General features: G+C 42.4%; 1 protein-coding gene across 2 annotated transcripts in view; it reads right to left on the reverse strand.

Moving 5' to 3' along the window:
- Positions 1–1,760: 1,760 nt before the first annotated feature.
- The window catches only part of crebbpb (CREB binding protein b), a 69,531-nt gene continuing 54,243 nt past the window's right edge, over positions 1,761–17,048 (reverse strand). The window contains exons 11-32 of one of the 2 annotated variants that reach the window (XM_061884816.1): positions 16,718–16,889; positions 16,582–16,638; positions 16,263–16,384; positions 15,930–16,118; positions 15,482–15,847; positions 15,226–15,405; positions 13,989–14,160; positions 13,792–13,910; positions 13,468–13,707; positions 13,293–13,381; positions 11,537–11,617; positions 11,391–11,447; positions 8,466–8,543; positions 8,303–8,370; positions 8,051–8,201; positions 7,809–7,955; positions 7,617–7,730; positions 7,365–7,530; positions 6,839–7,006; positions 6,544–6,705; positions 5,068–5,349; positions 1,761–4,986 (exon numbers count right to left, since the gene is read on the reverse strand). In XM_061884816.1, coding sequence (XP_061740800.1) covers positions 2,698–4,986; positions 5,068–5,349; positions 6,544–6,705; positions 6,839–7,006; positions 7,365–7,530; positions 7,617–7,730; positions 7,809–7,955; positions 8,051–8,201; positions 8,303–8,370; positions 8,466–8,543; positions 11,391–11,447; positions 11,537–11,617; positions 13,293–13,381; positions 13,468–13,707; positions 13,792–13,910; positions 13,989–14,160; positions 15,226–15,405; positions 15,482–15,847; positions 15,930–16,118; positions 16,263–16,384; positions 16,582–16,638; positions 16,718–16,889 — 5,469 coding nt within the window. In that variant the 3' untranslated portion in view covers positions 1,761–2,697. Of the gene's footprint in view, positions 4,987–5,067; positions 5,350–6,543; positions 6,706–6,838; positions 7,007–7,364; positions 7,531–7,616; positions 7,731–7,808; positions 7,956–8,050; positions 8,202–8,302; positions 8,371–8,465; positions 8,544–11,390; positions 11,448–11,536; positions 11,618–13,292; positions 13,382–13,467; positions 13,708–13,791; positions 13,911–13,988; positions 14,161–15,225; positions 15,406–15,481; positions 15,851–15,929; positions 16,119–16,262; positions 16,385–16,581; positions 16,639–16,717; positions 16,890–17,048 lie in introns of both variants that reach the window. The other variant, XM_061884815.1, reaches the window with a different exon arrangement.

Genomic DNA, 17,048 nt, shown 5'->3' on the forward strand with positions numbered 1-17,048 from the left:
AGGAAATTTCACAAGTGGATTTGTTGCACAGGTGGCATCCTATAACAGTTCCACGCTAGAAATCACTGAGCTCCTATAAGCTGCCCATTCTTTTACAAATGTTTGTAGAAACAGTCTCAATGCCTAACTGTTTTTTTACACCTGTGGCCAAGCCAAGTGATTAGGAAAACTGGATCTGACCAATTGGAAGGGTGGCCAAATACTTTTGGCAATATAGTGTATTTTCAAAGCCACAAATAATTTGTTTTATATGGCATCAACACATTTTGATTCATATTTATATGTTTTATCAAATCTTTCGTTCAACATTAACCCTAAACAAAAAAAGACTAAACCAAATAGCAAATGTTTATTTTAACCCTTATGGGGTATTTTAAACAATTGACGTCATTGTTGACATTACAAATGTGCATAACATTAGTGATATTCTTTATTTAAATTTGACATCTCATCAAAAAGTCTTCAAAAGGTTAAAAACAACAACAAGTGAAGTTAATTGATACATTTGTGTTAAATTCAAAAGAATCCAATGTTTTATCAACCTTCAAAAACTTCAGACTTCAGTCTTTTTTGCTTTAAAGATAATTAAAATTGAACGAATGTCCGCAGAGGGGGCATGGTGAAAAGTAAAACGTTTTTTGACCTAGAGCAGGGGTGCCCACACTTTTTCTGCAGGCGAGCTACTTTTCAATTGACCAACTCGAGGGCATCTACCTTATTTATATATGTCATTTATATTTATTTATTTATGAAAGAGACATTTTTGTAAACAAGTTAAATGTGTTTAATGATAATACAAGCATGTGTAACACATATAGATGTCTTTCTTTCACAAAGACAAGAATATAAGTTGGTGTATTACCTGATTCTGATGACTTGCATTGATTGGAATCAGACAGTAATGATGATAACGCCCACATTTTCAAATGGAGGAGAAAAAAAGTTGTCCTTTCTGTACAATACCACATGAAAGTGGTTGGTTTTTGGCATCTAATTCATCCAGCTTCCATACACTTTACAAGAAAAACATTGGCGGCAAATTCCGTAGCTTGCTTGATTGACATTCACGGCACCAGAGGGTCTTGTGAGATGACGCTGGCTGCTGCCAGTTCATTATTATGAAAAAATGACCGAGAGGAAGGCGAGAAACACTTTTTATTTCAACAGACTTTCCCGCCGTCCCTTCCGTCAAAACTCTAAAGGCCGACTGCACATTTCCTATCTTCACAATAAAAGCCCTGCTTCATGCTGCCTGCGCTAACAAAATAAGAGTCTCGGAAAGCTGGCGTGCAGAAGTGATGTGCACGCCAGCTTTCTGAGGGATCGCTTGTGCACGCCAGTTTTCCGAGACTCTGTATTTAGTTAGCGCAGGCAACATGAAGCAGGGCTTTTATTGTGAAGATAGGAAATGTGCAGTCGGCCTTTAGAGTTTTGACGGAAGGTACGGCGCGAGAGTCTGTTGAAATAAAAAGTGTTTCTCGCCTTCCTCTCGGTCATATTTTCATAATAATGATCTTGCAGCAGCCAGCGTCATCTCACAAGACCGTCCGGTACCGTGAATGTCATTTAAGTGACGTCTTGGTGAAGATTGATAATCACTCATTTTTAGGTCTATTTTTTTTAAAAGCCTGGCTTGAGATCGACTGACACACCCCCCGCGGTCGACTGGTAGCTCGCGATCGACGTAATGGGCACCCCTGACCTAGAGAATCTGGTAAAATACATCATGAATAAAAGTGTCAGTCAAAACATGACCAAGATTCTGTGGCACACAGGTTTATTAAACAATATGGTATATAAGTACGAAATGAGCCATTTTGAACCAGTTTGTACAGTGATTTTCTTTCTTATTTTCAGCATATTTACAGTGCCGTTGAGCTGCATGACAGAGAATAGTTCCTCATCAATTCAAGTTTAATGTAAGATAGAAAATGATGCGCAGAACTTATAACACAAATCAGCAGTTGAACAAGTTCATTTCTCACCACAGGCAAAAGGAGAACAGGACTTGGAGAGAATGTATCTGGACTGAAAGAGAGACAAAAGTGATTATTTGTACATATGCAAGACAAATACTGAGCCTAGGCCAGTACAAAAAGAACATTCTGGCATGGGGGAAAACTTGAGAAGCTTCAATGCAGGTTTCTTTTAAAGCCTGCATGTTGTGTTTGTATGTGTGCAATAGTTCCTAGAGCTAAACAAATACTTTAATCTTCCGTAGATTCTGCAAGCAGGAAGGAAAATTAAGGCTTTCCCAAAGGCAGGCAGTCCTTTTGAAAAATGGCATATTAGAATAAATTAGCCTGGAACAAGAGCAACTGAGCAATAGGTGAACCTGGAAAGAAAAACAAAATCCCAGATTTATCTTTACAGTCTGTCAAAACAAATAAAATACTTATTTGCAAGGATACAAAAAATAAGAAAAGACAAATAAAATGAAACAAGATATTTTTTGTTTTGGGAAGTTTTTGTTTAAAAAATACCAATACCAGAGAATAACAAATGCAAATCAAGTTTAAACAACACAAAGACCACAGCAAAATTTGCATGGCTGGTCCAAACCAAAAAAATATCCTTTGTGTGTTCTTTGCAACAGTGACTGGTAAATCACTGTGTGTTGGAATAAAAAGCAGTCCCTTGGTTAGCAGAAGGTTCACAGTTTGTAGGCCCTATTGTTTTGCCAAGACCTTTCTTCTGCTACAATCCTTCAACAAATTTCTCCAGCGTATCTCCCGTAGGGTCCCCCACCATGCCCATGTCAGTACTTAACCCCCCTCGGTTTGGTGTGTTAAGCTGTGGGAGCATTGCGCTGTGCTCTGGTGTTCCCATATGTCCCTGCTCCATTGGGCCTGACATAGGTCCTCCCAGGCTGGGATGAGGGGAGCTTGAGAGAAGGGCACCATGCTGGGGTGAGGGCTGAGGCTGCATCCGTGGAGATGGGCTGGAATGCGGCGGCTGCTGCTGCGAAGGCGGCCGAGGCGACTGGACCGGGGCTGGCGAACGTTGGTTGCCCAAGGAGTTTCCCATCGGTTGGCCAGGTAAGTGAGCACTGCCCTGTGCTTGGCCAGGCAGCATGTGTTGCTGAGGGCTCATGGAATTAGCTTGCATTGGAGACGCCATCTGCTGTTTTAACATCTGCTGTTGCTGTAGCATCCGCTGTTGCAGGAGGTTCTGGGTCCCGTCCATGCCCATGCCACCTTGGCCCATTTGGGAAGAGGGAGGAAGCTGGCCCATGGACACACCTCCTTGCATAGCCATCTGCTGCTGCATGCGGAGCTGGGAGTAGCTCGCTGGTCCTGGCTGCTGCTGGGAGAACGGACCATGCGGCTGAGACATGCTTGCCTGTTGCTGTTGCTGCTGCGCCTGTTGCTGCATCCTGAGCAGCTGCTGTCTGCGGTAAAGCTGCGGATTCCCGTTTTGAGCCACATTCATCATTTGGCCTTGGGGTCCCATGGGGGCCATGCCCTGCAGACCCACCTGCTGTGGCGGTTGCTGCTGGGGGGGAATGCCAGGTCTCTGCACCTGCATCATAGCTTGCATTCCTGTCGTAGATCCCTGCATGGCTTGATGGTTTTGCTGCTGTGATGGCTGCTGCTGCGGCTGGTTAGCCTGATATTTCGCTGTCCTCTGTTTAATGAAAGCAGCCATGAGCTGGGGGTTTGACTTGAGGATGTTCAGGACCTGCTGCTGCTGCTGGGGAGAGCTGGGAGATCTGAGGGTGCGCCGTAACTCCTGCAAAGCGTTGGGCGCGATGTTGGCAGGCATCCCCCGGGGCATGTTCTGCTGCTGTGGTGTCATACCCTGCTGCGAGGACCCCTGGGGAGGCATGACTCCAGGCATCTGGAGTCCCTGTTGCTGGGGCAACATGGGCCTCTGCATGAGCTGACTTTGCTGAGGCATGGGACCTCCCTGGGCCTGCTGAGCGGCCATGACCCCTTGTTGTGGAGGGACCTGCTGCGGATGGCCCTGGGGTTTCTGCATTGCACCCTGCATTCCAGGACCCCACTGGCCTTGCTGCATGGCCTGCATCACTTGAGGCCCCCGCGGCCCTTGCATCATCTGCATCTGACTTTGCATGGATCCCATCATACGCGGGTGGTTCATAGGCATCCCGTTCATGGGGTAATTTTGTTGTTGCTGTTGCTGCTGCTTTGCTTTAGCTGCCTTCTCAATCTGTTTGGCCACTTTCAACGCCGCCAGCAGGGGCTGCTGTTGCTGATGCTGCTGCTGCTGCTGTACCATCTGAGGCAGAGGCTGCTGTTGATGTGGTAAGCTGGGCAATGGAGACTGTTGCTGATGAAGCGGGGACGACTGCGGCCCTGGTTTGCCCTGTGGAATCGGTGTTGGGGGCTGGCTGATGCGACCATTGTTGGGGAAGACTTGGACAACATTGGCATGGTTGGGCGGCGGTGGCTGTTGCTGTTGTTGGGGCTGAATAGGCATGGGTTGTGGGGTCTGCGGCGTGTTCGGTTGCTGCACAGAGTTTGGAGTGTCTGGGGCAGATGACGTAGGTGGAGACGGCATGGGCATACCCCTTCCAGCCATAGTGGCCATCCTGCGTCGCATCAATTGAGCCTGCTGGAGCCGATGCTGTAGTTGCTGCTGACGGAGTTTGTGCTTGATGTTGAGACAGAAGGGAACAGGACACTTGTTCTCTTGACAGTGCTTGGCGTGGTAGCAACACAAAGCGATAAGCTGCTTGCACACAGGGCAGCCACCATTAGTTTTGCGCTTGCAGCCCTTGGTGTGTTGAACCACCCTTTTCATCTTCTGACATGACGGGAGGGAGCAGTTGGCATTGCGGCACTGGCAGGCGTGGACGAGGGACTGAATGCAGCGCTGGATGCTGAGACGTCGGCTTTCCTGGGGGCTCTTGGAGGCCTCTGCATTCTGGCCGTTGCTGTCATCATCTAAACCTAAGCCCCATTTCACCATCTTGTGTTCATGGCCCTTCGCATTATAGCAGTTGATGCATAGGTCATAGTCCTATGACAGGAAAACAAGACAACGTTTAGATGAGAAATCAAACTTGTAAATTTCAAACCTTTCCTTAAAAAGGTTTCCTACCTCACAAACAGTGCAGTGCCAGCGTGTCTCCACATGGTGCTTGCACTCGTTGCAGGTGTAAACAAAGCGATCCTGGCCCTGGTTGTGCAGCTCCACCAGCATGCACATGGTGCTCCACTTGCATCGTCTTAATGAGCTGAACTCCCAGTGCTTATCTCTGGCCAGAGTCAAAAAGGCGTCACGGCCATCCATCAGGTCACAAGACAACAAAGGGTCAGGGTCCATGATGGGTGGCAGGGTGTTAATGACTGGCCCAGAATAAAAATGGATGACGAAAAAGACCTGGTAGGAGAAGAAAGTATTTTTAGGGATTTAACACTGTATGACAACTAGGGATGATTATAGATTTCGACTATACATTATAGTCAGAATAATAATCACAGCTTCACAATTATTATGCATTAACTGGCACGGTGTGGCTAGGTTGCAGAAGGCAGGGTTCATCCTGGACAAGTCCCCAACTCATCACAGGGCCAACACTTGAAGAGACGCATTCACACTCACATTCACACACTTGGGCCAATTTAGTGTTGACAATCAGACTATCCCCAGGTGCATGTCTTTTTTTTAATAATAAATACATTATTGATATTTGCATTGATGATATAAAATTAAAATGTACTTTGAAGGGAAATTTCATGTGGGTAATAAACAAAGTGGTATGGTCATCAACCATCATCCATGCCTATTTTCAATAATTATTTATGCTGCGTTAACTGGAATGCACATAATCAGATCCCATTTGTTATTCTACAAGCTACTGATGTTATGTTAGTTTTACACTTGCTAAATTGCCTACAGTTTATTCAATTGATAGAAAGAAACAATCTGTTGGTAAATTGTGCTGAATGAATGGTGTACCTGTTGCTGTTTGTTTACATTGAACTGACTCAACGCTAAGCTACTGATTGAAAATGACACGCTTATATTTATCTTTTTACCGACCTAATTCTTTAAGTAACTTGCCACGAACATAATTTACTTCAGATTATGTATTTTTGGCATGTGAACCTGGGTGATGATCCCGCAAATGCTGCACTAGACCCTTTAGCTGCAACTTTCTTTTGCTAGTTTAAGCAAACAGGAGAGCCATGGTCTTCTGTGACTCCCTGGTCATTTTTTAAGTACGCAAAATGTTTGCAAAGTTTGCTGCTTTGTCCTGCTGCCATTTTAAAGATACTTTTAACGTAGCATACTAATAGAAATATTAGTCTCTCGATAGGTGCATCAAAGTGTGTGCACCGCTGGTGTAACTATGTTTTTATTTAGAGCAGAGTGTTCCGAAAAATAACGTAATAACTTAATGCCTGTTTTATAGCGAGTGAAGTCAACTGAAACACACTGTGTAGTGGAGCCTTTGTGATTAAACAACCGTGATGTTTTTAATCTTGGTCAAGAGTAAAACCTGTTAATCGTTGCTCCCCTAATGAGAACAACAAATCATCATGTAAAATAGACATTATGAGTATGGCGCACCTCCTTATGCTTTTCCATGGTGGCGTAGAGCTTTTGGGACAGATCATTGGCCACATTGGGCATCCCGGGTTTTTTCTTGTTGGCACGGCTGACGCTGCTCTTATTCTTGTTGGTCTTCTTGTTATTCTTCTTTTTGGCATTCTTGCTGTCAGCGTGGGCTCCCTAGAAATGTATGCACATGAATAAAAACTGCACAGCGAGCACGACAAGTTCTTGCATTTTCATGCAAAGAAGGACTACAAAAATGACTGTTGAAAGGACTGTTCTGACCAGTCCTCATCATATCTTCGCTCACCTCTGGCGTCTCACAGGAGGCAGTGTTCTCCTCCTTCTTCCTCTCCTCCTCTTCCTGCTCCAGCTCTTTGATGCTCTCCTCCAGCACATTAGGCCAAAAGTCCCCTTCAAAGTACGGCAACTCGTTGGCACTGGTCAACCTGTCTTCTGTTGCTTGCTTGAAAATGTCCTAAAGTCAGACACAAAGAAGATACATCAAATATTAACAAAATGCTGGCATGTTTAACAGAAATATTTACACACAAAAATAATTCAAATAGTCCAGCCATGTAAAACAAACAGCCACTACTAAAGGATATTCATATTCAAAAGCCATGTATGCTACTCAAACATTCACATTTAGTAGGCATTTACAAACACAAAAAATTATTAGTATGCTATTAGTAAGTTAGTAACCCTCTACTCTGAGACTTCACACTTTTTCACTCAGAAAATCACAAGAATAAAAATAAAAAAATACATAAATTTAAAAAAAAATCACAAAATGGTGGAAGAGGATTTTCTCCACAAAGACATAATTTGCCAACCTTGAAGTCGTGTAGGATTCTCTCAGCAAAAGCCTTTTCCAGCATCTTTTTGTACCACTCTTGGAGCCTCTTGGGTTTGGGGATTTTCTGGTCTGGAGGGTGGCAGTGGAAAATGTAGTCGTCTCCCTCACTGGGAGGGCAGGCCCAGATGTGACCCATCACATACCTGAAGAGGATCCATTGTGTTTTTTTAGATTTAAATTGCTTCACAGTCAAATTAAATAATGTATGATGATATTTATTTTTACATACCCCTGTTTCTTAACATACTCCAAGTATCCTATTAAGATCTCATGGTAAACTGCAGTCCTGAGCAAGCGTGGCTTGAAGAAGTGAATACTGTCGAGGTATGATATATAAACCCGCCTACAGGACAAAATATAAAGACTTTTACAGAAGGCTGCCTTGAGACAAATATTACAATTATTTGTCACTTTGCTTTACCTTGTATTTGGAAAAGGACAATCTGAGCCATACTCCTGGACGTGCATGCCAAAGAAACAGACATCCACCCCATCGATTTCTTCAAATGCAAAAAGTGCTTTGGTTCTATAAGGGAAGCTCTCCACCATCTCACCCGAGTCCACAAACCTGAGGAGCACAAAAGCAAGGCTAAGGTGTCAAAAAAAATCTCAATCATAATCCACAAAGATAAAATTGCTCAAAGCACTGGAACTGGAAAATACCTGGACTTCATTCCAGGCTTAACCTCCACTGTTTTGTCAGAGCTGGCAACAACTCGTACAAACACCTCACCAGCCTCTGGGTGGTTCTTTCTTTTCAAGTACTTATTTACTCTGTCCTCAATGTATGTCCCCAACCTCGTAGACTGCAGCCCTACAAACGAAACAAATTCATTTTTAATAAATCTGAATAACATTTTGACTTCTGCCCATAGTAGATCTCTTTTAGGTGTTTCAAATCGACATTGAACTTACTTTTGGCTGAAAATCTGTTTTCCTTTTTTGTTTTCCCAGCCCTCTTCAGGCAGTTGTCACAGATAAAGCTAAAGGGCAGAAAATATATCAAAGCTTGTTAAGAAAGACATTTTTGTGGTTGGGTCGCTTAAGTTTATTTTGTTGTGGCCATGTTGAGACTCACCCCGACGGCCAAATGACGTCGTAGTGCAGCACGCAGATCTGATGCATCTTGCGTCCACAGTCTTTACATTCTACAAACCTGCAAGGAAAGACATTTGTAATAACAATGTTTCAATCTTATAAAGGGATTCACAAATCAACGCCAGCATCAGGCGATCACACACGGTACAGGTAGTAAAAATGGGCGATATGGCCTAAAATCTATTGTATACAAAACCCCAAACCAGTGAAGTTGGCACGTTGTGTAAATAGTAAATAAAAAGAGAATACAATGATTTGCAAATCCTTTTCAACTTATATTCAATTGAAAAAACTGCAAAGACAATATACTTAAAATTAGAACTGGTACACTTTATTTTTTGCAAATATTAGCTCATTTTTTTATTTAAAGCTTGCAACATGTTTCAAAAAAGTTGGCACAAGTGCCAAAAAATACTGAGAAAGTTGAAGAATCCTCGTCAAACACTTATTAGGAACATCTCACAGGTAAACAGGCTAATTGGGAACAGGTGGGTACCTTGATTGGGTATAAAAGCAGCTTTGATGAAATGCTCAGTCATTCACAAACAAGGATGGGGCGACGGTCATCACTTTGTGAACAAATGCATGAGCAAATTGTCGAACAATTTAAAAACAAACATTTATCAACGAGCTATTGCAAGGATTTTAGGGATTTCACCATTTACAGTCTGTAATATCATCAAAAGGTTCAGGGAATCTAGAGAAATCACTGCACGTAAGCAACAAGGCCAAAAACCAACATTAAATCCCAGAGACCTTCAACCCCTCAGGCGGTACTGCATCAAAAACTGACATCAGTGTGTAAAGGATATCTCCACGTGGGGACCAAGAACGTTTCAGAAAACCATTGTCAGTAACTACAGTTTGTTGCTACACCTGTAAGTGCAAGTTAAAAACTCGACTATGCAAAGCGAAATCAATTTATCAACAACACCCTAAAATTCACCGGCTTTGCTGGGCCCGAGCTCATCCAAGATGGACTAATGCAAAGTGGAAAAGTGTTCTGTGGTCTGACGAGCCCACATTTCGAAATGTTTTTGGAAACTGTGGACGTTGTGTCCTCCGGACCAAAGAGGAAAAGAACCATCTGTTATAGCCGCAAAGTTCAAAAGTCAGCATCTGTGACGGTATGGGGGTGAATTAGTGCCCAAGGCATGGGTAACTTACACATCTGTGAAGATTAATGCTGAAAGGTACATACAGGTTTTGGAGCAACATAATTTGCCATCAAAGCAACTTCTTTTTAATGGACGCCCCTGCTTATTTTAGCAATACAATGCCAAGCCACATTCTGCACGTGTCACAACCACGTGGCTTCGTAGTAAAAGAGTGCCGGTACTAGACTGGCCTTCCCGTAGTCCAGACTTGTCTCCCATTGAACATGTGTGGCCACATTCTGCACGTGTCACAACCACGTGGCTTCGTAGTAAAAGAGTGCCGGTACTAGACTGGCCTTCCCGTAGTCCAGACTTGTCTCCCATTGAACATGTGTGGCGCATTATGAAGCGTAAAACACCACAACGGAGACCCCGGACTGTTAAACAACTTAAGCTGTACATCAAGCAAAAATGGGTCATAATTCCACCTGAAAACATTTAAAAATAGGTCTCCTCAGTCCCCTCCTGTGCAAACTTTTTTGCAATGTGTTGCTGTCATTAAATTCTAAGTTAATGATTATTTGCAAAAAAAATGTTTCTCAGTTCCAATTATTAAATGTATTGTCTTTACAGTGTATTCAATTGAATATAAGTTGAAAAGGATTTGCAAATCATTGGATTTATTTTTGTTTACGTGCCAACTTCACTGGTTTTGGGTTTTATATTATTTGGCATGTATATGATAATAGAACCATTTCAAAACAGGTTACAAAAGGTTCCTAATGTAACTGCTGATATATTCAGTAACATTTTGCAATAGTTCCAGTTGCATTATTTTCTCAAAACTATTGTTAATTTACTGTTAATAGCTAGTTACTTTCTGTTGTAACATGATTTTTGTAACACTTCTGTTAAAATCTAATAGGAACATTTTCTTCTATTGTTTGGATATTTTACATTAGCTTTGGGCGGTACTAAAAAATGTGGGTATGCATCTGACACCAAGTAGTTTTTTATGCCGAGGGGTATCAAACGTACAGCTTGCACCCCGGAAGATGAGTTTGCGAAATGTACGAATGAGCTGAAAATTTTTAATTAAAAAAACTGCTGTTCTAAATGTGTCCACTGGATGTCGCAATAACAATTCTTATAAAAAATAATCTGATCACCATTTTATCGACCACATACAGAAACATGACTGGGTCTCGTTACTGTCGATGTTTATATCAATCTGCCCACCCCTGTTTACACTTTAGAGCTCTAGCTTAGCTGTTAGCATGGCTTCTTGTATCATCCTATGGTGTGTAGTGTAGCATGTTTACCCATTTCTCATCTTCCAACAAAAATGACACTATTGAAAAACATACTTTATTTATTGCCACAAAGGCGAGGATTAGTTAGCCGCCATCTCTCTCGTGTAAACACTACTTTGTGTTTGGGGCGGCATAGCTCGGTTGGTAGAATGGCCGTGCCAGCAACTTGAGGGTTGCAGGTTCGATTCCCGCTTGTGCCATCCTAGTTACTGCCGTTGTGTCCTTGGGCAAGACACTTTACCCACCTGCTCCCAGTGCCACCCACACTGGTTTAAATGTAACTTAGATATTGGGTGTCACTACGTAAAGCGCTTTGAGCCACCTGAGAAAAGCGCTATATAAATATAATTCACTTCACTTGTGTTGAGGACGCGGTCGGACACTTGTTAAATTTGCGGAATCCAATGTGTCATCAACATTCTTTAAAATGATATAACGCCTGACAATATATTATGTATATTGTATAAATCACCCAATTTAATAGGTAGTACTCACGGTTCAGGGTCCAACATGTCATTTTTCTTCTTTTCAAACTGTTCTTTGGATATCATTCTAAATAAAAAAAAAAGGAACATTAACAATAAAATCATTTAGACTTACTCTTATTTAAAGAACTCCTGGATGTGTTTCTTGTAACTTACGTCTGCGACTGTGCTGGGTCATCCCCCAGGGTCACACTGTTACCCTGGATCTCGTTGAAGCACTTTTCACAGAAGTGATACCTGCCGGTGACAAGGTCATATTTGGGTAAACTGCAACCAGCGCATACACACTGACAACACAAGCAGCAGAATGGAGATTTAATTGGCGCTCACTGGGCATGTGTGTATGATTGTTTATGATTTGGTCATCAGGACTAAAATGCTATGTTAATATTATAATGTCAGCTCCACGGCAAACAAAACTTCTACTATAAAGACACTCGCAATGCAAGCTGAAGATAAAAAATAAAAAAAAACATGTGTCACACACATAACATGTACTTGGTAAAATGTATGATGTTGACATTACAAGGACAAATAACAATTTACTGAATATTGATGTTTATTTGGAAGGGGCAGTCCATATTATTGAACATCCAATAAAATGCCCTAATCATGACTTATTAGCACAGCGTTTTTGGTACTCAAACTAAATGGGATGAAACTAATTTAGTATGGGTTTAACGATACGTGTATTTGTATTAAACCGTTTCGGTACGGGGGTTCGGTTCGGAGGTGTACCGAACGAGTTTCCACACGGATATATTAGGTAGCGCACCGCACGTTGTGTAAACAATGCAGAGCAAAGCACTACACACGGCAGGCTAGCAGCGACCGGGCTAGGACAACATGTAAAAGCCAGAGCTGGAAGACCCTCCTGTCTCGTTAACATCTCCCATTTGGGAACACTTTGGCTGCGCGGTGCGATACAACAGTGGAGGAGGGAGGTTTGCCGACATTGTTGAGCAGCAGTAGGGTACGCTTCTGCCAACACAATAAATATGCTAACCCCATTGAAGCGTCACCACCGTATTCAAGCAGACACTCCTCGGCGAGTCAGGCAGGGCTGAAGCAATAACAAATGTTTTAATAGTAGCAGCTTTAAGACCATCCATCCATCCATTTTCTACCACTTGTCTCGTTTGGGGTCGCAGGGGGTTGCTGTATTGCCTTAAAAACTAGATTTTGACACACTTCTATGGTGGAGGAACAATGAGCCCATATATCCTCTTGCTGCCAAGTTAGTCGGGCTAACTTGGCAGTAAGAGCAAAAACTTGAGGCAGTTTAATGTTGATGAACGTGGACCCCGACTTTAACAAGTTGAAAAACTTATTGGGGTGTTTGCATTCAGTGGTCAATTGTACGGAATATGTACTGTACTGTGCAATCTACTAATAAAAGTCTCAATCAATCAATCAAAAAAAGCCCTTTATACGTAGAAAGGTTTCGTTAAGAAACCATTCCGAGCCTTATCGTATTTAGTTTTTATTTTATATCTGTTGACCACATTAACCTTGGCAATGGACCCTGTGTGTGAATGTATGTTATGCAATTGTTTACAAATTTGGTAAATAAATAACCCAAAAAATTTATATTTTGTTGTTTTCTTACTGTACCGAAAATGAACCGAACCGTGACCTCTAAACCGAGGTTTGTACCAAACCGAAATTTTTGTATACCGTTACACCCCTATAATTCAGACAAGTAGCAAACGTAAAGTGCTATTGAATACAGTAACATTTTATCTAGCACGGGGGAATCTGGGTGCTTTTCGTACCCTTGAAAAAGATGTGAAACTAAAGGCCTGATTCTAATTTAGGACAGAAGTCCTGAATTTTTTGAGAAATTAATGCAGTAGAATGTTTTATCAATTAGTGCGGTATCCTTTGTGTTTGCCCCAATTTTAAATCCTACCTGTTCTGATAGCTGTAGTAGATGCCATCTCTTGAGATAGTACACAGTTGTTTACCATAGCAACACAACGTCTGGGGGGAGAACTCGTACTGCGGAGGCATTAAAATGTAAAAAGAAAATTGTGAAGCATCATGTATCCGTGTCATAAAAAGAGAAGTGGTGTGTGTCATCTTACCTTTCTGCTGCAGCAGTATCCTAGGGACTTCATAACAGGCTCAATCTCTACCTCAAACACCTCTGCCAGTTTGGTGCAGTTTTTGTAAACACGTGATGTTTTGCGGTTGTACAGCCATGCATTGTTGAACATGAGCCACACGTCGTCTACATATTGCCACGGCTCCTGGTATTGGCCTGTATCCAGTTTGCGCTTGATGGTAGACAGGTCGATGGGATTTTTTACAATGTCAAAGTAGTCCTGAAGAGGCAAGAAATGTACATTTGCATGTCAAAAAATGGCCAAATTATGCCTAACATTGGTTAGTGAAAAGTGTCCACTCACAGGAATGTCTAACACCAGGGGGTCCACAGGTTGTCTGAACGGCAGCGACTCCGGATCTTGTCTGTAGAGGGCCTCAAGTGTTGGCATTAAGGCTTGTCTTAACTCTTCAGGTCGGAAAACTGTGAATGCAACAATAAACGTAAGTATGCAAACGTCAACATCTTTAAATTCAACTCAAACGACACCTGGATTCTTACTTTTTTTGCGGCTCTGAGTAGGAGTGGCTGCGCTATTGGCTCCGCTTTCACCCTCTTCTTTGGGTTCAGCCTTTATCTCTGGCTTCTTTTCCTCAGTTTCCATTGCTTCCTGCTTTGGCTCTGTTGCATCTTGCTCTTCTTTCTTCACCAATGAGGGTTTGATTTCATCGTCCTGGTTACAGAACAGACTCATGATGGACGAGTTAGGAAAAGGGGCCTGATCTACTAAGATCCAAATAGCACAGCGTGTGCAAACTATAAAAGTATGTGTACTAATTAGTGGGCGTGTTGCAGGCGATCTAAGATTGTGTCCGCAATCGGTAGCAAGTGCAAAAGTGGTGCAGACCGCCCTTTTTAAATGAGGATTTAACGAGTACAACCGGCTATGCCCAAAGAAACACTTATTTCCCTCCACATTCCTTACACCATATGATCAAACAGTCTAACAAATTGGTGCCCAAACTACAGACCGCGGATCACATTCAGCCTACCAGCGGTAATTCGCAAGTTAAAAAAATAGATATAAAAATCGGTGCGCTCTGGATGGCGCTGTTGTTGTGATAGTGAGTCGAATTAATACAAAAATGTGTGTTAAAATGTTTTTCTTTTTTCTATCAGATATTTCAATAGATATACTATATTAAAAAACTAATAGCACACAATTAATCAGTTAATTGTTTTTTAATCAGCCCCTTCAGTCACCCAGCAGTTATAAAGTAATATTGCTGAGTGGATGATATGTCTATATTATTTTTCATATTTGATAATCCAAATATGTTGAGATATACCGGTAGGACAGAGGATTCTCTGTCCATAGTCTGCTTTTGCAGCACGAGCACCTCATTTCACACATTTCAAACGAGTTAAATTAAGACGCAATAGAGTGGCCACAAAACAGTTTCAGTCCTAATAAATCGCATTGCGAGCGCTAAATGATTATATTTGCATGTTCTCCTCCTAGCGCTGTGTGCATTCAAATAATCCGTATATAATCTGCATAGTCATGAAGACAAGACAAACTGAATGGACTGTGCTCTTTATTTTGCTCATTTAAGAGACGTAATACTCTGTGCATGATCTTAGTAATTAAACTTTGCATGTTTGCGAATGTTTTATTACATTCAAACCTTTAGCAGATCAGGTCCTAAGTATTTTGTTATAGTCAAGAAGAGGCAGATGCCAAAAGGTAAGTTTCCTTTTTACAGTTTTTAACATAGATAGGCAATGTATTATATACCTCTTGTTTTATATTGATATCCTTGTTTCCAGAATTGCTGTCATCATCTTCGCCTTTTACTTCAGACTTGACCTTGACGTCAGTGGCAGTCATGTCAGGCATGGTTTGCTGAGAGTTAAGTTCGGCCACAGAGGCCGGGGTAGGCACTCTGTTGTCAATGCTAGCAGCAGCCTGTGACATCTTGGGGGTAAAAAAAGTGCATCATGATCATACACAGAATCATTTTTCCCAGTTGAAATAAAAATCTTCAACTCACTGGTGTGCTGGGATGCTGTGCCGGCACTGAGGTGGGCTGCTGTGGTGGGTTGGATGTGTCAGGCTGAGGTTGCAGGGGTGTGAGTGGCTGGGAAGGGTCTGATGTCGTGCTCATGGCAGAGGGTGGACGAGGGAGGCTGCCTGGTATGTGGGATTGATTGGAGGATGGCCCGCCTGTGGACACAGGTGTGGAGGGCTGTGTCTGTACAGGGCCCTGTCCAGGGGGATGATGTTGCTGCTGCATTTGCAGGCTGGTGGAGGAGTTGGAAGGATTTGTGCTGCCTAAACTTGGCTGGGCTGCAGGGCCACAGGGCAATTGTGAGCTAAGGTTGCCGAGCGCATTTAGAGGGAGGTTGGAATTCTGTGGCTGCTGGAAGAACAAGAGCAAACTGTAAGTAAAAGCAAAACACAGAAAAACAAATACAATTTAAAATAGCAAAGCATCTCACCGGTGTGCCAGCACCTTGCGGTACCGACTGACCCATGCCGACGTTCACATTCATGGCTCCTCCAGTGGCTGCAGGGAACTGCCCCTGTGGTAAGAACTGACTCTGGTTGGCCGACTGAGGAACCATGCTGTTAGCATGATTACCCATCATTCCTTGATTTTGCTGCATCCTTGAAGGGGACATGGCCATCTAGGAAGAGAAAAAGCAACATACATAAAAATTGCATTTGCATATTACTATGTTTACTCCAAGACAACCTAACCTGTTTAAGAAAAGCTTGTCATTTTTAATTGTTTACATTAATCAAAAAGACAGAGAGGAGATAGAGCTCACCGATGGAACAGAGTTTATGTTTAACTGCTGCGAATGGTTCATGGGTGAGGGAGCCCGCGCCCCCAATGGTGTCTGTGACATCTGCGCATTCTGCATCGCCATTGGGTTGTACTGATTGATTCCTGTAGGAATACACACATTTGTTTGTTATACTTCACAGTTCTTATTGAAAAGATTTAGGTATTTTGGGGTTTGCACAGGTAATAAACGAGTTTCCTATAAAATCAGATTTTTGCCAAATATATTAATTTAATAGTGCATTTACAAACTCCAAAATAATTGTCAAATACAAGACGATTGCTCTAGAGTACGTACATACCTTGGGGCATACGGTTCATCATTTGATTTGGCATGTTTGGCATAGGCATAGGTCCATCTGAGGCGGAATAAAATTATAATTAATCGTTTAACAGCCAAAGTAAAACATCCACCAGCTAGAGATTTTAGCTACTAACTGGGAGGTCGGACAGGCTGTCCCGGGCCCATCGGGTTGGACTGACTCATCGGCGACTGCTGCGGCCCAGCGTTGCCCACCATGCTTGGCTGTTGGAGCCGCGAGCGTCTCTTCTCCTCAAGTTCCTTCTGGATCTTGTAGATCTTCTCTGCCAGGAAGTGGTAATACTCATCCTTGTCACAAAAAAAAAAGGGAAAACATTTTTCACATGACTGCATGACAATTTCAATTATCTCCTCTAACGAGGATTGTCAAAAGTATACAAAGTTGATAACAACATGCAAAATGTAAACCATACCAGGCTTTTTCAGTATCGTTAGTAATGAAGACTG

This window comes from Nerophis ophidion, linkage group LG23, assembly GCF_033978795.1.
Source record: "Nerophis ophidion isolate RoL-2023_Sa linkage group LG23, RoL_Noph_v1.0, whole genome shotgun sequence".
NCBI lineage: Eukaryota > Metazoa > Chordata > Actinopteri > Syngnathiformes > Syngnathidae > Nerophis > Nerophis ophidion.